The sequence below is a fragment of the Loxodonta africana genome, chromosome 2 (assembly GCF_030014295.1).
Source record: "Loxodonta africana isolate mLoxAfr1 chromosome 2, mLoxAfr1.hap2, whole genome shotgun sequence".
NCBI lineage: Eukaryota > Metazoa > Chordata > Mammalia > Proboscidea > Elephantidae > Loxodonta > Loxodonta africana.
The window spans coordinates 154,836,346-154,855,126 of NC_087343.1; the positions used below are offsets into that span (position 1 = coordinate 154,836,346).

Here is an 18,781-nt window from a genome sequence, read left to right on the forward strand (position 1 = left end):
GAGGTCCATACTCTTAGTTGGGCCTTCAGATGGCTCCAGCCCCAGCTGCTATCTGACTGCAACCTCATGAGAGACCCCATGTGAGACCAGCAGAACTGCCCAGCTGAGCCCAGCCAACACACAACAAATTTGTGGCTTAAAACAATCATCTTTTTATTGGTGTGAGTGATAATAAAATGATTGTTTTAAGACACTAAATTTTGGGGTGTTTGTTATGCTGCAATAAATAACTGACACACCATTCTGTATTTTAATTACCTACTGACTTATTTTGCTTCACTAGACTATTTTCTCTGTGAGGTAGGGACTACATCCATTTTAAAAAAGTATTATATATTTAGGACATTCTCCAGCACAGAATAAGCTCTCCTATATTTGATTAACACCAATTAAGGGTGTCTACAGAAAAAAAGGCACCAACAAATGTCTAGTACAGTCACCGTGGTAAGTATACAATGGCATGAATAGGAGGCGATTCACTAGACATCTGGGCAATAAGTTCCCAATATAAGTTAGACAGTTTACCCTGACTTTGAGTCAACTTGACTTTGGGCCACAATCCAGCAACACAGAGCAGTCTTGGGAGCAGGAGAAGAGAATGGCCAAACATTTGGGCCTGGAAGATCAGGCAAAGCTAAAGGTCAAGGGAACAAATTTGCCATCCCTGATGGTGTTCTCTGGGCAGCATTGAAGGGGTAAACCAGTGTGCCAGGGAGGACTCTAAGGACTCCAGCTGCTCTTGCCATCTACTCCTCAAACAAGTGTTTTGTCTGTATTCTCAAGCTTCTGGGGACAAGAGATACCATAATGCCATTTTACACATGGGGACAGGCACCCTATCACCTGCTTCAAAAATTTTCAACTAGCTTCAAACAGGGAAGGCCCTCAGTGAATGCTTTTATGTGGACCGAATCAATAAATCCCATGATTGGGTCTGATGCTCTTGGCTGAAATCACTATGCACACAAGGTGTTCAGTCAATCAACATTGTTTCAGCATGTTCTCTAGGCTGACACTTTATATCAAGCCCTGTAGGGGGACACAGAATAAGAAAATGCCATCCCTGCCCTAAGGGAGACAAGGGAAACTAGACTTACACAAATGAGATAATTAAATAACAGGACAACATATAATTACTGCTAAATTGTGTAGTAAGAAATTAAGTACTACAGGAACTGGGAAAAGCAGAGAGCAGTGAGGCCTCAAACAGTTGGGGAGTCTTCACTGAAGATGTGGGGTTGGGCTGAGCCTTGAAGAATGAACAAACTGCAGTCAGGCTGAAAGAAAGAAGGTACAGAAGTACCAGGAAGAACAGAGCTGGACCTGTATGCTTGTTTGTTATTCTATTTTGAGGCAGCAACACAATGAATGTGAAAGGTAGCTGCTCAAATATCAAAGCAAGAATATTTCTGAGTAGTTTCCCAATATTCAAACCCCCAATCCTTTACTGTTTCCTCTACTTGAAATGCCTTTTCTCCCTTCTCCACCTGGCAAACTCTTTCCTATTTAACGGCCCAGCTCAAATGCAACCACTTCTCTGAATTCTATGGTATCCCACAGTCCATTGTTCACGTTTCCATTGGAATGTTATAGTTGCCTACTCACCTCCTCCACTACTGCAATTAATCACAGCTTACATTTATTAAGTGGTTCTTACTATGTGCCACGAACCTTGTCAAACATTTTCAAAATGTATTATCTTATTTAAGCCTTGCAACAATCTCAGGAGTTATTATTTTTCCTATTTTATAGATGAAGAGCCTAAGGCTTACAGAGGTTAAGTAACTTGATCAAGAGCATACAGCTAGGAAATAATACAGCTGGGATTCAAATCCAGAGTTGTAGGACTCCAGAGCCCACTCTTAAAACCCTGGACCACGTGTTCATGGAGGCCACAAATGCTCTTTATTCATCTCTCTTCTCAGCTCCTAGGATGATGGCTGACATATGGCTCAAAAATTAATGTTGAACAAATCAATGCAACTTTCACATGTTTTTGTGTGAGGTCGAATCGATTCAGATTCACAGTGACAGTATAGGACAGAGTGGAGCTGCCCCATAGGGTTTCTAAGAAGCAGCTGGTGGATTCAAACTGCCAACCTTCTGGTTAGCAGCCAAGCTCTTAACCACTGCGCCACCAGGGGTCCAAAATCTGATGTTCTACCGACTGAGCTACCCACGCTCTGAAAAACATGGGTGGAGGGGGAGGGGCGGTTCTCCCCATAGGGTATTGTAAAAGGAGCAACTCAAGCGTCACAGCCTGTCGGCCCAGTCGAGAACCATTCCATCCGAACCTAGCGTGGCGCAAACTAATCAGAAGACTGCCTTGTGCCGTTCTTCATCGCCTACCCAGTCAGGTCGCGGCCACATCTCCCAGCCGCAGCCTTGGACCGGAAGTTCTGACTGCCGGCATCCTTCGTCGGGCCCCAAGCTCATCTCCGATCACTGGGCCTTGTTACCCCACCTCAAGCCTCAGGGTTTGAGGAAGACTTTTCCTCCTCCCCTGCTCCACGGTGTCTGCAAGGTCCTCTTGCTCCACCGAGGCCGCTCTAACCGTGTTTCTCAATGGTCCTGCTTCCGAGGTGACTCAACTAGGCCACCTGCGCCCCTCCCCCCCGTGCGCTCGCCCTTCTTGTAGGTACAGTAAATGACACCTTTTCCCTGGAAAACTGGGCCCACACCCCCGCGTCCTTGATGCAGTTCACCTCCCCGCTCCCGCCAAAGACTCCTACACCGCCACTTCCTCTCGCTGAGCGCCGTTCTTCCGCTCGGGCTCCTTTCTAATTGGCTGGCTGAGAGCTTCCTCAGGGACTCGGCCACTCCGAGACGTCACAGCGGCCGCTCTAGGCGCCATCCCGAGGCTCGGCCTCGTTCTTTCGGCCCCTAGCTCTCTATGGTGCTGGGGAAGACATGTGGCGCCTCCCGGGACTCCTGGGCCGAGGTAAGGGGCTTCCGAGCCGCGCGACTTGAAGCAGCGGATCCTCTGAATTGGAGGAGGAGGCTGCCTGAGGATAGAGCCAAACCAACGGTGGGCGGGGTTAGAGCTGAGGAAAGGCGGGGCCTCAAAAGGGGCGCGCACAGTCAAGCAGTCAGAGGCTGTTGGATTTTGACATATGGGTGGGACTAGTGGGGAGGAGCGGTTTAGACTCTAGGATCTGGAGGTGGAGCTAATGGGAATGGGGTGGAGCTTAGTTCCAAGTTGGTGAGTGGGGCTACTAATAGGGGGAGGAGTCAAGTGTCAGGAGGTGTTAGGAGGAGCCAATGAAAGAGTAGGCGTAGCGTGAAAGGAGTAGGAGGAGCCAGTAGGAAGAGAGGCAGGGTTTAGAGACCAAGCGCTCCAAACAGTGGTTGGGGGTGTGAGTGTGAATGTCTGGTAATCTTACAACTGTGGTTGTCAGGAATAGCAGAGCATCAGAATCACCTGGGAGTTTTTTCAAAATATAGATGCTCCACCCTAAGAGATACTGGTGTATTGCTTAGGGGTGGCACCCTAGAATCTGTACTTGGCAGATAATCTCCAGGTGATTCCCACACATATCCTTGTGCAAGAACCACTGCAGAGGCAAAGCTAGTGATTCCTGAGTCCCTGGGATTGGGCTGGGTTGGGAGCTGGAAGGAATATTGTTAGGGCTGCCTTGCCTCGGTCCTGTCGCTGTTGAGATGACTGATCCTTTTCTGTGCACAGCCCTTCACCGTGTGCCAGGACCTGGCCTCCGGGAGTTGAACCACAGGTCCACAAGCCCAGGTGGACCTCAGGCTCCCTCCTCCAACCTGCTGGTCCCTGTGCCTAGCCTTGATAGGTGAGACACTACCATTCCATTTCCATCTCCTCCCCTGGCCTCCCTCCGCACCTGCTTCAGGCGGAGTTTGACAGCCTTTATTGTATCTCTCTAGCTCCAGCCCCCATGGCCCAAGCCCAGGCACAAGCAAGGGCCCAAGGACTCATGGATGGAAGGATGCCTTCCAGTGGATGTCTACTCGTGTCTCCCCAAACACCTTGTGGGATGCGTTATCATGGGTGAGACTTCTTCAGCCCTGTCCTTGACCCTCAGTGTAGACAAGAAGGATCCTGCTTGCAAATGTAGCCAGGAAGCAAGAGCTAAGCAGCTTACATAACACATCCTAGAGAGCAGAGTGCTTTTCCATTTTGCTGAAGAAGATCTGATCCGAAGGGTGGTCCCACACTGAGCCCTTTTGGGAACTAGACCTGGATCCCAGGAGTACTGATACCTCCCCTCAGCTTTGTCACTACCACCCATGTGAAAGGATCTGCAAATATACTGTTCTCAATGGCCATAGACACTTATCCCTACTCTTTACAAGGATGGGGGCTTCCATTCCTCCTGGCCTCAGCCCACACATAGTCCCCATGGTGAGGCTGTCCCTGACTCCATACCTTGTAAGGCCTTCCTCTTATGCTCTGGACAAACCCCTGATTTGTCTCTTGGCATTTAGCATAATTTGTCATTATTGAAATTATTGTCTGTGTATTTGGCTTTTGTCTTTCTCCCCATAAACTCCATAAGGCAGAGACTGTATATTGTCTTGTGAGCCATTGTATACAGTGCCTGTTGCAACAAGTAAGTATTTGGCACACAGAGGAAGAGGCAGTCATTAGGATAACAGCTAGCTCAGGCTTTTTGCAGACATGTCAGAGAAGAGACACCTTCTGTGTTAGCAAGCCTGCACTGGTGAATGTGCGTGTGGTGGCGGGAGCGGAGGGAAGGGCTGTGCCAGGCTGGAGAAGAAGATTGAACCAGGGGGAAGTCTGACCTCTTGCTGCATTTGTGGCTAAGCCCCAGCTTACTACACTGTCTTTTTGCCCTCTTAGACTTTGTTTATTCTGTCACTTTTTCATGAGTTTATTCACCATGTATTTATTAAGCCCCTACTTTATCTTAACAGGAGCCCTGGTGGCACAGCAGTTACGTGCTCTGCTACTAACCAAAAGATTGGTGGTTCGAACCCCCCAGTGGCACTGCAGGAGAAAGCCCTGGTGATCTGCTCCTGTAAAGATTATAGCCTAGGATACCCTATGAGGAAGTTCTACTCTGTCACATGGGGTCGCTATGAGTCAAAAATTGACTTAATGGCACCTAACAACAACAAATATCTTCACACTCTGCTAGGCACTGGGATACACTGGTGAGCATAGTAGACATGGACCCTACCCCGTGGTGCTTAGAGACTAACAGGAGGGACAGACCCTAGATGAATAATTATATAGATGATCACTGAAGTGCCAGTGTGAGCAGGGCTCCACAGGACAAGTTTGAGTGCAGTGAGAGCATGTAGTGGGGGAGTTGCCCCAGCCAGTGGTCAGGAGCAGCTTCCTGAGGAAGTGATGTTTGAGCTGAGAGCCAAAGAATGAGTCTAGGGAGTTGACTGCTAAGGGCTGTGCCCCTGATGTGCTGTCTTTCCCAGGGCACTCTGACTGTGCTGGCCCTGCAGCTGGCAAGGCAGATCCACTTCCAGTCGTCCCTGCCAGGAGCGCCTTGGCGAGCGGAGCCATGCTCTTGGCGCAGTCCCCTGGACCGTTTCCTCTCATCTCCCTTGTGGCACCCACACTCCTGTGAGTTTTTGGTCCTGGGGCAGAAGGGTCGTGTGGGGAGTTTCCCTGGGCCAGGAAGCATCTCTGGACACACCTCAGGAAAAGAGCCATCAGCAGCTCCTTGCTTTTCCTATCTGAAGTCAGAGGAAGGAGAACGTGGGGCAGTTCTATCCACCCAGGGTGTGGGCCACACCTGCCCCTCAGTGTCCTTCCATGCCCTTTTACCACCACCCATGGAGGAAGCCCCACAGGGGTCCATGCTACCCTAGATCCTGGGTGTGGCTTCCTGCTATCCACTTAGCCATTTAGGTCATTCTCTGCTCAGTCATTCATTAATAAGTGAATGTTTATTGAGTACCTACTACGTGCTATGGTACAGAGATGATATAGCCTAGTGATTAAGGCTCTGAAGTCAGAATGCCAGGGATCAAGCCTCAAAGCTGCTGCATGCTAGTCTTATATCCCTGGTAAATTCACGTAACTTCCCTGTGCCTCAGTGTCCTCGTCTGCAAAATGGGCGAATAACAGGACTCACCTCATAGGGTTCTTGGAAGGAGTAAATGAATTAATACATATGAGGGACTTATAATAGTGCTTGGCACATGTAGAAGCCCTGGTGGTGTAGTGGTTAAATGCTACGGCTGCTAACCAGGAGGTCGGCAGTTCAAATCTACCAGGCGCTCCTTGGAGACTCTATGGGGCAGTTCTACTCTGTCCTATAGGGTCGCTATGAGTCGGAATTGACTCGACAGCAGTGGGTTTGGTTTTTTTGTTTTTTGGCACATGTAAGCACTCAGTAAGTATTAGTTCTTCTCGGTTATTATGATGATGATGATCGTTACTAGTATTACCATGAAACAAAGTGCTAGGTGCTGGGGCTACAACAATGAATAAGGTAAATATCTTATTCGCTCCGTGTCACTAGGAAACCCTGGTGGTGTAGTGGTTAAGAGGTATGACTGCTAACCAAAAGATCGGCAGTTCAAATCCACCAGACGCTCCTTGGAAACTCTATGGGGCAGTTCTAGTCTGTCCTATGGGGTTGCTATGAGTTGGAATCGACTCGAGGGCAATGGGTTTGGTTTCCCTGTCACTAGAATTCAATCAGAGGAGCAATAGAGTGAGTTTATGCTAAAAGTGGGCCCCTCTAGACTACTGTGGAGGGAAGCCTGCAAAGGAAGCAGAGTAGCAGGAAGAGGAGTGTGAAAGAGACGTCACAGGTTTCTAAAACCTCAGGGAGGACACAGTCAAGCCAGAGCAGGCTTCTTGCCGACCACTCTTGCTGGCTCTTTCCAGCACTGCGGAGGCACATTCTCCCCAGCCCTGAAGGCCCAGCCCCCGGGCACACTGGCCTCAGGGAGTACAGGCTGGGCCAGGAAGGGTCCTCAGCTCAGCCCAGGAGCCTCCCCTCACGCAGTTCCTTGAGGGCAGCCGGTGTTCAGGACTTCTCTGAGGAAGGTAAGTCCCTAGCTCCTAGAATCAGCAGAAAGGGGAATGGGGAGAATTGGGCAGATGCATGTCTGTAGCTACATATTCCCAGATAAAGGAATTGTTATTCCTGTGAGGTTCCATGCTTTCTGGGGCCATTCAGTTATTTTGGTTCCTGGCGGTGGGGTTGGATGGAGGGGCTGGGTGGGCTGGGGGAGTAGGAAAAAAGGAGACATAAGACCTCTCTCCTTTTCCCTGGCTGGGTGTTGGCCATTCTTGCAGATCCCAGTGATATTGACTCCCTGCATGCCAGCAGCAGCTTTGAGTCCAAGGCAAGGCTAGCCCAGCCTCAGACAACTGGGGAAAAGCAGGTATTGTCCAGATTTGGCCACTTGGAGGACCATAACATTCCCCTGGGCAGGTAGCGATTCCTGTGAACTATCCCATAATGAGCCTTCATGTTTTTTCTCAGGAACAAGATAAATCAAAAATTCCTTCCCTTGAGGAGGCAGCGACTTCTATTCAGCAGCTCTTCCAGCTCAGTGTTTCCATCGCTTTCAACTTCCTGGGTAACTGAGTGGACCCTGCCTCATGGCAGATGGGTAGAAAAATGGGAAGAGTATGGGGTGGGTCAAATAGAGTCCAGGTGGGGAGTGGTTTAAACAAAACAGTTTATGTTTTCTCCCAGGTAGATAGACCGTATCTGGCATGGTCACTCAGTGGTGTCAGACCCATTCTCTTTCACACTCGTTTGGCCATTCTTAAGATTGGCCCATCTTAAGTTCCAGTCTGACGATCTGCTTCCATAAAGATTACAGCCTAGGAAAGCCTGTGGGGCAGCTGTACTCTGTCATATGGGGTAACTATGGTCAAAATCGACTTCAGGGCACCTAACAACAACAATAATGATGCACCTCTGGAGATTCTGGATGCCTCTCCCCCCGTTTGTCCTGTCCTCTGCAGCAACTTGACCTAAGTTTCAGGCCTTCTAGCATGGAGACCCAGATTCCCAGTAGCATTTAGTGGGCAGGTGGGTAAGAAGTTGAGATTCATTCAGAACAAATTTATCAAGCATTTACCTTTTGCTAGCCCACACTTTACGTGCTGGGGATACAGTAATTCACTAGACTAAAGTCCTTGCTTTCAAGGAGCTGACATTTGAGTTGAAGGACAGAAAGACAATAAATTGGCAAACAAAGAATTTCAGATGATGATAAATGTTATGGAGAAAATAAAACAGAGTCATGTGTTAGTGTCTTGAAATTGGAAGGCCTCACTGAAGAGAAGATCCTTCAGCTAAGATCTGATCGACAAAAAGGAGCCAGTCTTGGTGACAATCTGGAGAAAGAGTCACCCAAGCATGGTGAACAGAAAGTGCAAAGGTCCTGAGGCAGGATTTGAGTTTTGCTTGTTAAAGATATAAAAGAAAGGTGAGTGTGGTTGGTTGGAGCTTAGAGGTCATGGGGAGAGTGGAAGGAGATGGGGTCAGAGCAAGGGCCCACGAAGGTGAGGCCTTTGAGCCAAGGTAAAGGGTGTGGATTTTCTAAGTGAGACAGGAAGCTGCCGTTGGAGGGTTTTAAGCCGGAGCAGGGAGAGGGATAGTCGTGTGATCTGATTTATTTTTTTCTAAGATCTCTCTGGCTGTGCTATGGATAGATGTGAATTGTAGGGATGCCACAGGGGACTCAGGGAGACTGGGTAGGGGCTGTCACTGATGACTAAGCAAAACACAATTGTGGCTTGGTCTAGGTTAGAGGCAGAAGAAACCTAGAAGAGTGAATGGATGAGGGTATGTTGATGGAGCCAGCGTGGGGAATGGGAACACATGAGATCCTTTGCCCTCTCGAGCCTTTTCCCCTGAAAAAGAGGACTCTGTCAACCCTAGACAGTAAGCTTTCCGTCAGCAAGGAGGTGACTTTAATTTACAGCTGACTGAATTGAACCTCGCTTCTACCTCATTAACTTTTCGTGATGTTGATGGGCAGACAGTCCCTTCTGAGAATTTTCTTGCCCATTCCTTCATTCATATATTCATTTATTCAGCAAGTGCTAGGCACTGTGGCGGAATACAGAGGAAGCATAAGCCATAATCATGTTTTGCATTTGTATAGAGCTATCACCCAATGCAGAGTTATTTCTTCTACGTTCTTTTTCTGCTTCTGCCTCCAGGATTTTACAGTCTAATTGAGGAGACAGGGCTTGTACTCTTGAAACAGTTTAGCTCAGAGAAACAGGCTTGGTATGTTAAGTAAGTACCAAAAAATGTTTAAAGCCTGAGTGTGATCTGAAAGTTCTTGGGCAGAAATAGAATGCGAAGGCCTGATGGTAGGGGCAGACAAAGATATTCCAGGCAGGAGAAACTGCTTGAGCAAAGGCTTAGAGTTGAGAATGGGCTATGCCCTGCTTCTTTCCTGTTTTCCTTTGTGCTTGGGCAATGAGAAGAACATGGACTTCGGAGCTGGACATACCTGAGTTCAGGTCTCAGCCTTCTTACATTACCTTTCTCAGTTTTCTCCTTATAAAATGAGATTAACTGTATTACTTGTATCAGTTAGGGCTTATTGGTTGCAAGCAACCTAAACCCACTCTGACTAACTTAAGCAAAAAAGGAATGTATTGGTCTGCCAAGCCTCGGAAAGGACAGGATTCAGGGAAGCTCCAGGGATCCAGGGGGCTCCAACTAATAGTGTCTTCAGAGTGCTGCTTTCAGAAAAACTGCAAAAACTATTTTGTGTCTTTCACTCAGCCTGATTCAGATTCCTTAGGGAAAGAGTCTTATTGGTCAGGAGGAGTACAGGCACATTGATTGACAGCATTAGGGAGGGGACATTCCCAAAGGGAATTTGGGATGCAGTTACCATGAGAAGGAAGAGTGAATTATAGGAGGGCAGAACCCACTGATGTCTACATCTATGGCTCACCAGTAAATATTCACAGGATAGAAATATATGCAAAGTGTCTAACACAAAAAGGAAAGGAAGGAGCCTGTGGGTATTTGGCTGAGCATGTAGGGAAGTTTGTAGAGGAAGCTGGAAGTGTTTGTGCCCTGTGCTTTCTTCCAGGGACAGAGAACATGAGGAATGGGGACTACCCAGCAGCCTTTTCTTACTTCCAGAAAGCTGCAGACTGTGGGTATAGCAAAGCACAGTACAACATGGGCTTGTGTCATGAGCATGGCAGAGGCACCTCCCGAGACCTCAGCAAGGTACTGCCCCTCCTTCCCTGCCCGCAGGCCCATCCCCTCTGCCTGGCTTCCCACAGTGATCTCCAGAAATGAGCAGTGGGCTTGGGGAAAGTCCAGCTTCTCTCTCCCACTTGGTTCCAGCCCAGTTGCCAGGGAAAAGTAAGAAAAAAAAAAAAGAGGCTATTAACTTTTAGGAATTGAAACTCGAAACTTACAGAGGGCAGGGACCTTCTCTCTTGTTTGCAGCTATATCCTCAGTGCCTAGAATAGCAGTTTGATGAATTGATACAAAAAAACTAGGGTAAGTACACAAAGATGTTATATTTAAGGATATATTTCTTAGAACTGTATGTGATGACAAAAAAAAAAGAAGAAGGAGAGCAACTTAAAGTTCCTTCAGTAGAGAATTAGTTTATTATATCTACCTGGTCCTTAAAAGGAGCCCTGGTGGCACAGTGGTTAAGAGCTTGGCTGTTAACTAAAAGGTTGGCAGTTCGAATCTACCAGCTGCTCCTTGGAAACCCTGTGGGGCAGTTCTACTCTGTCCGATAGGGTCACTATGAGTTGGAATTGACTCGACAGCAACCGGTTTGGTTTTTGGTTTTGGTCCTTAAAAATAATGTGCTAGATCTATATTTATTAGCAGGGAAAGACATTTATCATATATTGTCAAGTGAAAACATAGGTTATAAAATGGCAAATATAGTATCCAATGTTTTATATATACATATGTGTTGTGTGTGTGTGTATATATATGAATACACACACAAACGTATTTATATATGTGTTAAAACACGCATATATGTGGGAAGACATTTGCAAGGCTACCTGCTAAAATGTTAACAGAGAGTGATCTTCAGGAGGTGGTCTTAAGGAGATTTTGTATTTCTAATTTTGCCTTATCTGTATTTTTAATTTTTGGCTTAACTGCATTTTCTGGACTTATCTTTAATGATTATTATTTAATTAAAATAATTTTTAAACATTTCACTCAAAGGAAAAGTTGCTTATAGAGTTACCAGTTGACTGGGTATCTCTCCCTTTGGCCAGGCAGTCCTTTATTACCAGCTGGCTGCCAACCAGGGCCACAGCCTGGCTCAGTACCGCTATGCCAGGTGCCTACTGCAAGACCCTGCCTTCTTGGGGGACCCTGAGCAGCAGAGAGCCATGTCCATGCTGAAGCAAGCTGCAGATTCAGGCTTAAGAGAGGCAAGTGCCTTTGGTGGGGTCTGGGCTGGGCACCTGGGGCATGTGGGGCCTGGCAGTGACTAAGATGCCTTTTTTCCTTCCTTCTTGACCACAGGCCCAAGCTTTCCTTGGGGTACTTTTCACCAAGGAGCCACACCTGAATGAGCAGAGAGCTGTGAAGTACCTTTGGCTTGCAGCCAACAATGGGGTATGAGGTCTCTGGTATCCAGGCATGTTGGGGATCAAGTCTGACAAGTGAAGGCACTTGGAACTGGTGTCGAGTTCTCCTGTGCTAAGGAGACCCCTTGGACCCATAGGAGCTTTGGCCGGCTTCACGCCTTAGGTCTCACTGACTCATTGTGTGACCCTGGGGCAAGTCCAGTGCAAGAGCTGTTGGTAGCTTAAAATCAGCCATAGTGGGAGTGTTTGCCCCACCCCAAACTGGCAAATGCCACAACCCAAACCCAAATCCAGTGCCGTCGAGTCGATTCCGACTCATAGCGACCCTATAAGACAGAGTAGAACTGCCCCATAGAGTTTCCAAGGAGTGCCTGGCAGATTCGAACTGCCGACCCTTTGGTTAGCAGCTGTGGCACTTAACCACTACACCACCAAGGTTTCCAAATGCCACGAAGCAGGGCTTTTTCCGCTGGAGAGCCAGCTGTTAAACATTTACTAGCACATTACTGGGTCAGTCATTTCCTAATCCAAACCCGTTTCCTTGTTTCAATAATCAGGATAGTAATGCCTGTCTTACTTGTCTACTACTTCACAGAATTGCTGGGAGGATCAAAATCTAACTGAGATAATAGGTGTGAAAGCACTTTGCAAACTGTACACATGCAAGGTGGGTCGTTCCAAGGGTTGGCAGTCTGGGGAAGTCAGAGACACATAAGGTGAAGACACTGAGTGCTTTGGGGAGCAAATGCCTCCTCTAAACTGGGGATATGGCATTCAAGCAGCATGACTGAAAGTGTGTTCCACAGAGTATTCGTTCCATGGGATGTTTATAAGTAATATGAGAAAAAAAAAAAGGTCAGTTGGGCTTGGGCAATACTGGGTTAAGCAGAGTTAGAAAGGTTTCTGTTCTGCAGGAAATCTCATAGCTCTGTGCAAATCACAGAGAAGGGGATCTATCTATGTGTGCTGTATTCCCCAAATGTATTTGACCCACGTGTGTTTTGAGTTGCACCTCGAAGGACCAAGAGTGCTGGGTTAAGGTAAGCAATGCATTTGTACTATACTTTGCCGCACAGGGGCCTGCTGCTGCCCTTTGTTTCTGGCCCCGGCCCACACATCGATAGCTTCATTGAGTTCTCGGGCACTCTGTGTTGCCCAAAGTGTCTGTAGTGGCTAGCAAAACAGGACTGATGTCATCAACCCGTACCTGCTGCTGTGCCTTCCTTTCCTCTGAAAGAGCCCCCATGCACCTTCCTCAGGCTGAGTGGGTGCACGTCCATGTGCCGGGCAAGCCTGGCAAGACCAGCATGGTACGAGGAGAAGCACTACACAGAGGGACACGTGTCACCCTTTATGCAGTACTGTGTCGGAGCACAGACCTCACACTTGTCCACCCCACGGGGAGTTGTCTTTCTAGGCACGTACTGAGCAGTGTTGTGTGGGTGTTTGGGCCTTATGTATGTCCGGTTCTGTTTTCTGACCTGGTCTGTAGCCATGAGCTCACCATAGCTCTTGCATAGACTTTGGCCTGACTTTTACAGAAGTGGGAGCAGAACGTATAGACAACTCTTCCCAGAAATGTGACTGTGGAGGGTAGCAGAGAAATGGGACCACAGTTGGGAGTCAACAGAGGTTTTCGTTGTTGTTCTTTTTTTAAGTTGAGATATTGAGTATGATGAAAATACTCTGGTAGAGAGGGAGAGATTAATGATGCAGGCAGCTAAAGGAGATAAAGATAATGGAACACTTGCTATGTTGTTGTTGTTAGGTGCCGTTGAGTCGGTTCTGACTCATAGTGACCCTGTGCACAACAGAACGAAACACTGCCCGGTCCTGAGCCATCCTTACAATCGTTATGCTTGAGCTCATTGTTGCAGCCACTGTATCAACCCACCTTGTTGAGGGTCTTCCTCTTTTCCGCTGACCCTGTACTCTGCCAAGCGTGATGTCCTTCTCCAGGGACTGATCCCTCCTGACAACATGTCCAAAGTATGTAAGATGCAGTCTCATGCTACATGCCTCTAAGGAGCATTCTGGGTGCACTTCTTCCAAGACAGATTTGTTCGTTCTTTTGGCAGTCCATGGTATATTCAATATTCTTCGCCAACACCACAATTCAAAGGCGTCAGTTCTTCTTTTGGTCTTCCTTATTCATTGTCCAGCTTTCACATGCATATGACGCGATTGAAAATACCATGACGTGGGTCAGGCGCACCTTAGTCTTCAGGGTAACATCTTTGCTCTTCAACACTTTGAAGAGGTCCTCTGCAGCAGATTTACCCGATGCAATGCATCTTTTGATTTCTCGACTGCTGCTTCCATGGCTGTTGATTGTGGATTCAAGTAAAATGAAATCCTTGACAACTTCAATCTTTTCTCTGTTTATCATGATGTTGCTTATTGGTCCAGTTGTGAGAATTTTTGTTTTCTTTATGTTGAGGTGCAATCCATACTGAAGGCTGTGGTCTTTGATCTTCATTAGTAAGTGCGTCAAGTCTTCTTCACTTTCAGCAAGAAAGTTTGTGTCATCTGCATAACGCAGGTTGTTAATGAGTCTTCCTCCAATCCTGATGCCCCGTTCTTCTTCATATAGTCCAGCTTCTCGGATTATTTGCTCAGCATACCGATTAAATAGGTATGGTGAAAGAATACAACCCTGATACACACCTTTCCTGACTTTAAACCAATCAGTATCCCCTTGTTCTGTCTGAACAAGTGCCTCTTTATCTATATAAAGGTTCCTCATGAGCACAATTAAGTGTTCTGGAATTCCCATTCTTTGCAATGTTATCCATAGTTTGTTATGATCCACACAGTCGAATACCTTTGCATAGTCAGTAAAACACAGGTAAACATCCTCCTGCTATTCTCTGCTTTCAGCCAGGATCCATCTGACATCAGCAATGATATCCCTGGTTCCACATCCTATTCTGAAACCGGCCCAAATTTCTGGCAGTTCCCTGTCGATACACTGCTGCAGCTGTTTTTGAATGATCTTCAGCAAAATTTTGCTTGCATGTGATACTAATGATATTGTTCTATAATTTCCACATTCGGTTGGATCACCTTTCTTGGGAATAGACATAAATATGGATCTCTTCCAGTCAGTTGGCCAGGAAGCTGTCTTCCATATTTCTTGGCATAGACGAGTGAGCACCTCCAGCACTGCATCTGTTTGTTGAAACATCTCAATTGATATTCCATCAATTCCTCGGGCCTTGTGTTTCGCCAATGCCTTCAGAGCAGCTTGGACTTCTTCCTTCAGTACCATCAGTTCCTAAATCATAGGCCACCTCTTGAAATGGTTGAACATCGACTAATTCTTTTTGGTATAATGACTCTGTGTATTCCTCCCATCTTCTTTTGATGCTTTGTGCGTCATTTAATATTTTCCCCATGGAATCCTTCACTATTGCAACTCGAGGCTTGAATTTTTTCTTCAGTTCTTTCAGCTTGAGAAACAGTACGACAAACTGACAGACACGTGGGGGACTTGCTATGTACCAGGTACTAGTCTAAGCACTTTCTATATATTAACACATTTAATCCTCACAACAACCCAGTAAGGTAGATGTTATTAGATGAGGAAACTGAGGCACAGAGATGTAGAATAGCATGCCTGAGGTTACACAGCTGGTAAGTGGTATAGCCAAGATTGGAACCCAAGCAGTCTGGGTATATAGATGGGCACCTGACACCTACCTGATCCTGCTCCTCACAGTTCTCAGTGAGAGGTGAGAAGGTCCAGAGCTGTAGGTACAGGGATTAGCCTTTTAAAGGAATAGAAATACTTTTCCCATAATTTATTCTTTTTGGCCCTCTTTTTTCTTTTTTAGACAGAGATTCAGGAAGGCATTTAGGCCTTTTGGAAAGCCTACCATCCACCCTTGCCTCCTTGCTCTTTTGGGATAATGTAGGAGCCTGACTCCCAGGTGTCCCTAGCTGGACTGAGTGCTTCCTGCAGCCCTCACTTGTGCATGCTTTCAGCACCAGCCTCTGTGAGAGAAGCTTCCTCATTGCTCTGGCTAGAATCTCCCTGGGTGGAGGGATCGCTGGCTCCTTTGTGTTGGTTGAGCTCTAGGCCTCTGGATTTTCATAGTTGAGGTCTCTTGGTATGGGGAAGGTGGGGGTGGATCTTGACCCTGTCTGGATGAAGCCCCAGCATGCCTTCCTCCTGCCGTAGCATTTCGTTTTCTCGGTCCTGCACATGTGTGTGTCTATGTGTCTGTCCATTTTCTCCTCAGGACTCACAGAGCAGGTACCACTTGGGAATTTGCTATGAGAAGGGCCTTGGTGTGCAGAGAAATCTGGGGGAGGCTGTGAGATGTTACCAGCAATCGGCAGCTCTGGGGAACGAGCCTGCCCAGGAGAGGCTGCGGACCCTCTTCTCCATGGAGACAGCAGGTACAGTCACAAGTCAAAGCCCTCCCACCACCCAAGCTTGGCACCCTGTGACAGAGAAGGGGGTGGCAGTGGTCCCTGGTCTCCATTTCCTACCTCAGTGTTGGTTAAGAGCATGGCTTTTGAATTCAACAGACCTGAGTTTTAACCCTTGCTGTGTCGCTGAACTTGGACCCCATGTCTTTGAGCTTCAGTTTCTTCACCTCTAAAATTGAGGGTAATAGTAATACCTAACTCATTGGGTTGTTGTTAGGATTAAATGAGGTGACTGTAAAGGGCCTAGCACAGCCCGGCACAGAGTAGGTGTTGAGTAAGTGGTAGCTGCTCTGATGATTTTTAAGTGGGATAATATCCTGAGTCTGCCTCAGTACCCTGACTTACCAGCCTAGGGCTCTGAGAACTCTGCTGAGTGATGACTCACTGGGGCTGGGGTGGATTAGCAATGGTAGGGGGAACCAAGTCCTTTAAGAAGTTCTTGCTCCAAGGTAGGAGTCCAAGAATACAGCATGGGTAAGAGCTGCTTTCACTTCTCCTTGCAGCCCTCGGGCCCAACGACCTGGCAGTTACAGGACTGAAGTCCTTCTCCAGCCCCTCCCTCTGCAGTCTGAATACCCTGCTGGCAGGAGCCTTGCGCCTCCCACACGCCTGGAGCACAGGGAACCTTGGACTCCTCTACAGAAGTGGGCATCTCAGACCCAACCCCCGTGCCAACAGCAGCGCTATCCTGCCACACCCCCACTCCTTGGAAAGGAGTCTTGTAAGACTGGGCTTTGGCTAAGGTGAGATAAAACACAGTCATTGGTACCTCTTAGGGCCAGGGGGGCCAGGAGGTTGGATGACAATAAAAATAGGGTGTCAGGATTCCTTTCCAGGGCAGTAATTCCAGTGGGAGCTCAGGGTCCCAAGCAGTTTCAAGTGCATGGCTAATAAATGACTTTGACCTTTTCCCACAGCTGGTAGCTTCACAGATGAGCAGTGGATGCACTCACAGTTACTTTTGGTCTGTCACAAAAAAAAATTCAGTGACCTATGGACAACTCTCTTGATGGGTCCAGAGACCCTGGGCATGGCCTTAGCCTTTGTCTTTGAGCAAATGGTTTACCTTCTCCATCCCTGTGCCTCAGTTTCCTCAGGCTTAGACTGTATTCCTCTGATGTGTTCACAAGAGGATTTTAGGTGGTACACAATATTTTACATTTTTGTAGTTATGTATTTAATATGTAATATAAAAAGATGACCAGCATATTGATCTCTAGTTTCACAGGTATTACGTTTAAGATGAGGCTAACTTAAAAACAAGTGAACCAATTTAAAGAAAAACATTGTGTGAAGGGGGGTATAGATCCTGAGACATGGCAAAAATCATGAGGGTCATTCCATGAATGGCTAAAACTCAGGAAACACTGAGTCAGGCCATCCCTGAGACTGGCTCCAACATTTGCCTTTGTTTAACCCCAGTGGGTTCATGGTCGTTTTCATTTCTCCATAGATTTGGAAGGAATTTCTTACCTAAATGCCTGGATGTGTTTGCTTGAGTTTTTTGTACCTTCACACTTCAGCCCTGAAGATGGAGCCTGTGGGTGATCAGAGAGGTGGCAAGACCTTGAGTCCCACAGAAGAGACCAGTTATCCACTCACTTCCCCAAAGAACCTTGAGCACCTGCCTCAGCACAGCAAAGAAGAGGAAAGTATGTGAAGACCCAGGCTCTTCTTGGCTTGCCTACTTGCCTGGCATACCCTCTTGAAGCAGTGACCTGACTCACTGCATTGTTCACTCAGTTGTAGACGAAGGGCAGTAACGGTATTTGCCCTCCTATCTTACAGGGCTGATGTGGAGGTTAAACGAGACCATCACAGCATTTGACTGTGAAAGGGACCTTGGCTGGTGCTCACTTAGGCCTGGAAAGGCAGAGTGATAACCTGAGGTTATACAGCTTTCTGAGTCGTCAGGCCAGAATGAGGACCCGGGCTTCCTGACTCCCAGTCCAGGGCTCTTTCCCACTGGTTTGCGCTGTGATTTTATGTGAAAGCGTTATGATTGTTCTACCAATGTGAGGGGGTAAATGGAGGTTTAATACCTGGTGTCTTGGGGCAGGAGAGCATAGATTTTGAGGTCCTTCTTTGGGGATGGTGTGCCAGAAACCTATGAGTGTTTAATAAAACTGATACTGGATTATCTCATCACTGTAGCCCTTGAGTGTGTTGTGGAGTGCCAGGGTGATGGGCAGGACAGCTGAAAGCTGAGGCTCCATCCTCATCTCTAAACTCTCCATTAACCAATTTAAAGGGTCTTAAAAGCTTCTCCAAGAGAGAGACTTAGAAAAAAATGATTTCTGAGTCAACGCTAATGGCTCCAATTACTGAATTTGCGAATAGCTGTTCCTGGTTTCTGGATGTTAGCCGGAGTTCAATAGCGTAGATGTGGTTGAGGGTGGGGGGCAGGGAGGACTGAGGGCCAAACCCACGGGTGACTGTTCAAATAGGAGGGACCACCCAGCTCAAAAGTAGGGGGATTTGGGGGAGAGTTTCCCATATTTCCCGTGCTACTGCCCACCCTTACCTCTCCCTCACCTCTAGTGGTCCCGGCCTAGCTCTCACTGATGGTACCTTAAGCTTCCTCTTGCCCCAGCAGCTCCCCGCACCACCCCCCCGCCCCGGTCCTCTGCTCCTCTTCCACAGCTGCCCTACACACCGGCCTAACCCCCACCAGACCCTCACATGCCTGTCTCCTTGGGAGCAGGGACCCTGTCTTCTTTGTGTCTCAGTATCCCCAGCACTTAGCCCAGTGCCCCATGCAGGGGCCTGCAGGAGCTCAATATGCATGGTCAAAGCTTGGTTTTAAAGCTGTG

General features: G+C 47.5%; 1 protein-coding gene across 3 annotated transcripts; it reads left to right on the forward strand.

Moving 5' to 3' along the window:
- The first annotated feature begins 2,793 nt into the window (after window positions 1-2,793).
- DELE1 (DAP3 binding cell death enhancer 1) lies at window positions 2,794-18,368 on the forward strand. 3 transcript variants are annotated; one of them, XM_010591400.3, is made up of 13 exons: window positions 2,794-2,941; window positions 3,686-3,800; window positions 3,895-4,018; window positions 5,425-5,572; window positions 6,848-7,009; window positions 7,262-7,350; window positions 7,452-7,548; window positions 10,042-10,184; window positions 11,214-11,372; window positions 11,467-11,559; window positions 15,776-15,935; window positions 16,472-16,711; window positions 17,492-18,368. In XM_010591400.3, exons 1-12 carry the CDS (start codon window positions 2,911-2,913, stop codon window positions 16,708-16,710), a joined length of 1,560 nt encoding a protein of 519 aa, XP_010589702.1. In that variant the 5' UTR covers window positions 2,794-2,910; the 3' UTR covers window position 16,711; window positions 17,492-18,368. The 3 variants fall into 3 exon arrangements, with proteins under 3 accessions (XP_010589702.1, XP_003404618.1, XP_023405858.1); XM_003404570.4 differs by having other exon boundaries at window positions 17,422-18,365; XM_023550090.2 differs by lacking the exon at window positions 6,848-7,009 and having other exon boundaries at window positions 17,422-18,368.
- Window positions 18,369-18,781: the final 413 nt, after the last annotated feature.

What these genes read in the sequence shown, in the direction of transcription:
- DELE1 (XM_010591400.3), top strand. Translation starts at nt 2,911, where the DNA reads ATGTGGCGCCTCCCGGGACTCCTGGGCCGAG. An exon ending in TGTGGGATGCGTTATCATGG is followed by an intron (nt 4,019 to 5,424) that starts GTGAGACTTCTT and finishes TGTCTTTCCCAG; the next exon opens with GGCACTCTGACTGTGCTGGC. An exon ending in GGCTTGCAGCCAACAATGGG is followed by an intron (nt 11,560 to 15,775) that starts GTATGAGGTCTC and finishes TTTTCTCCTCAG; the next exon opens with GACTCACAGAGCAGGTACCA.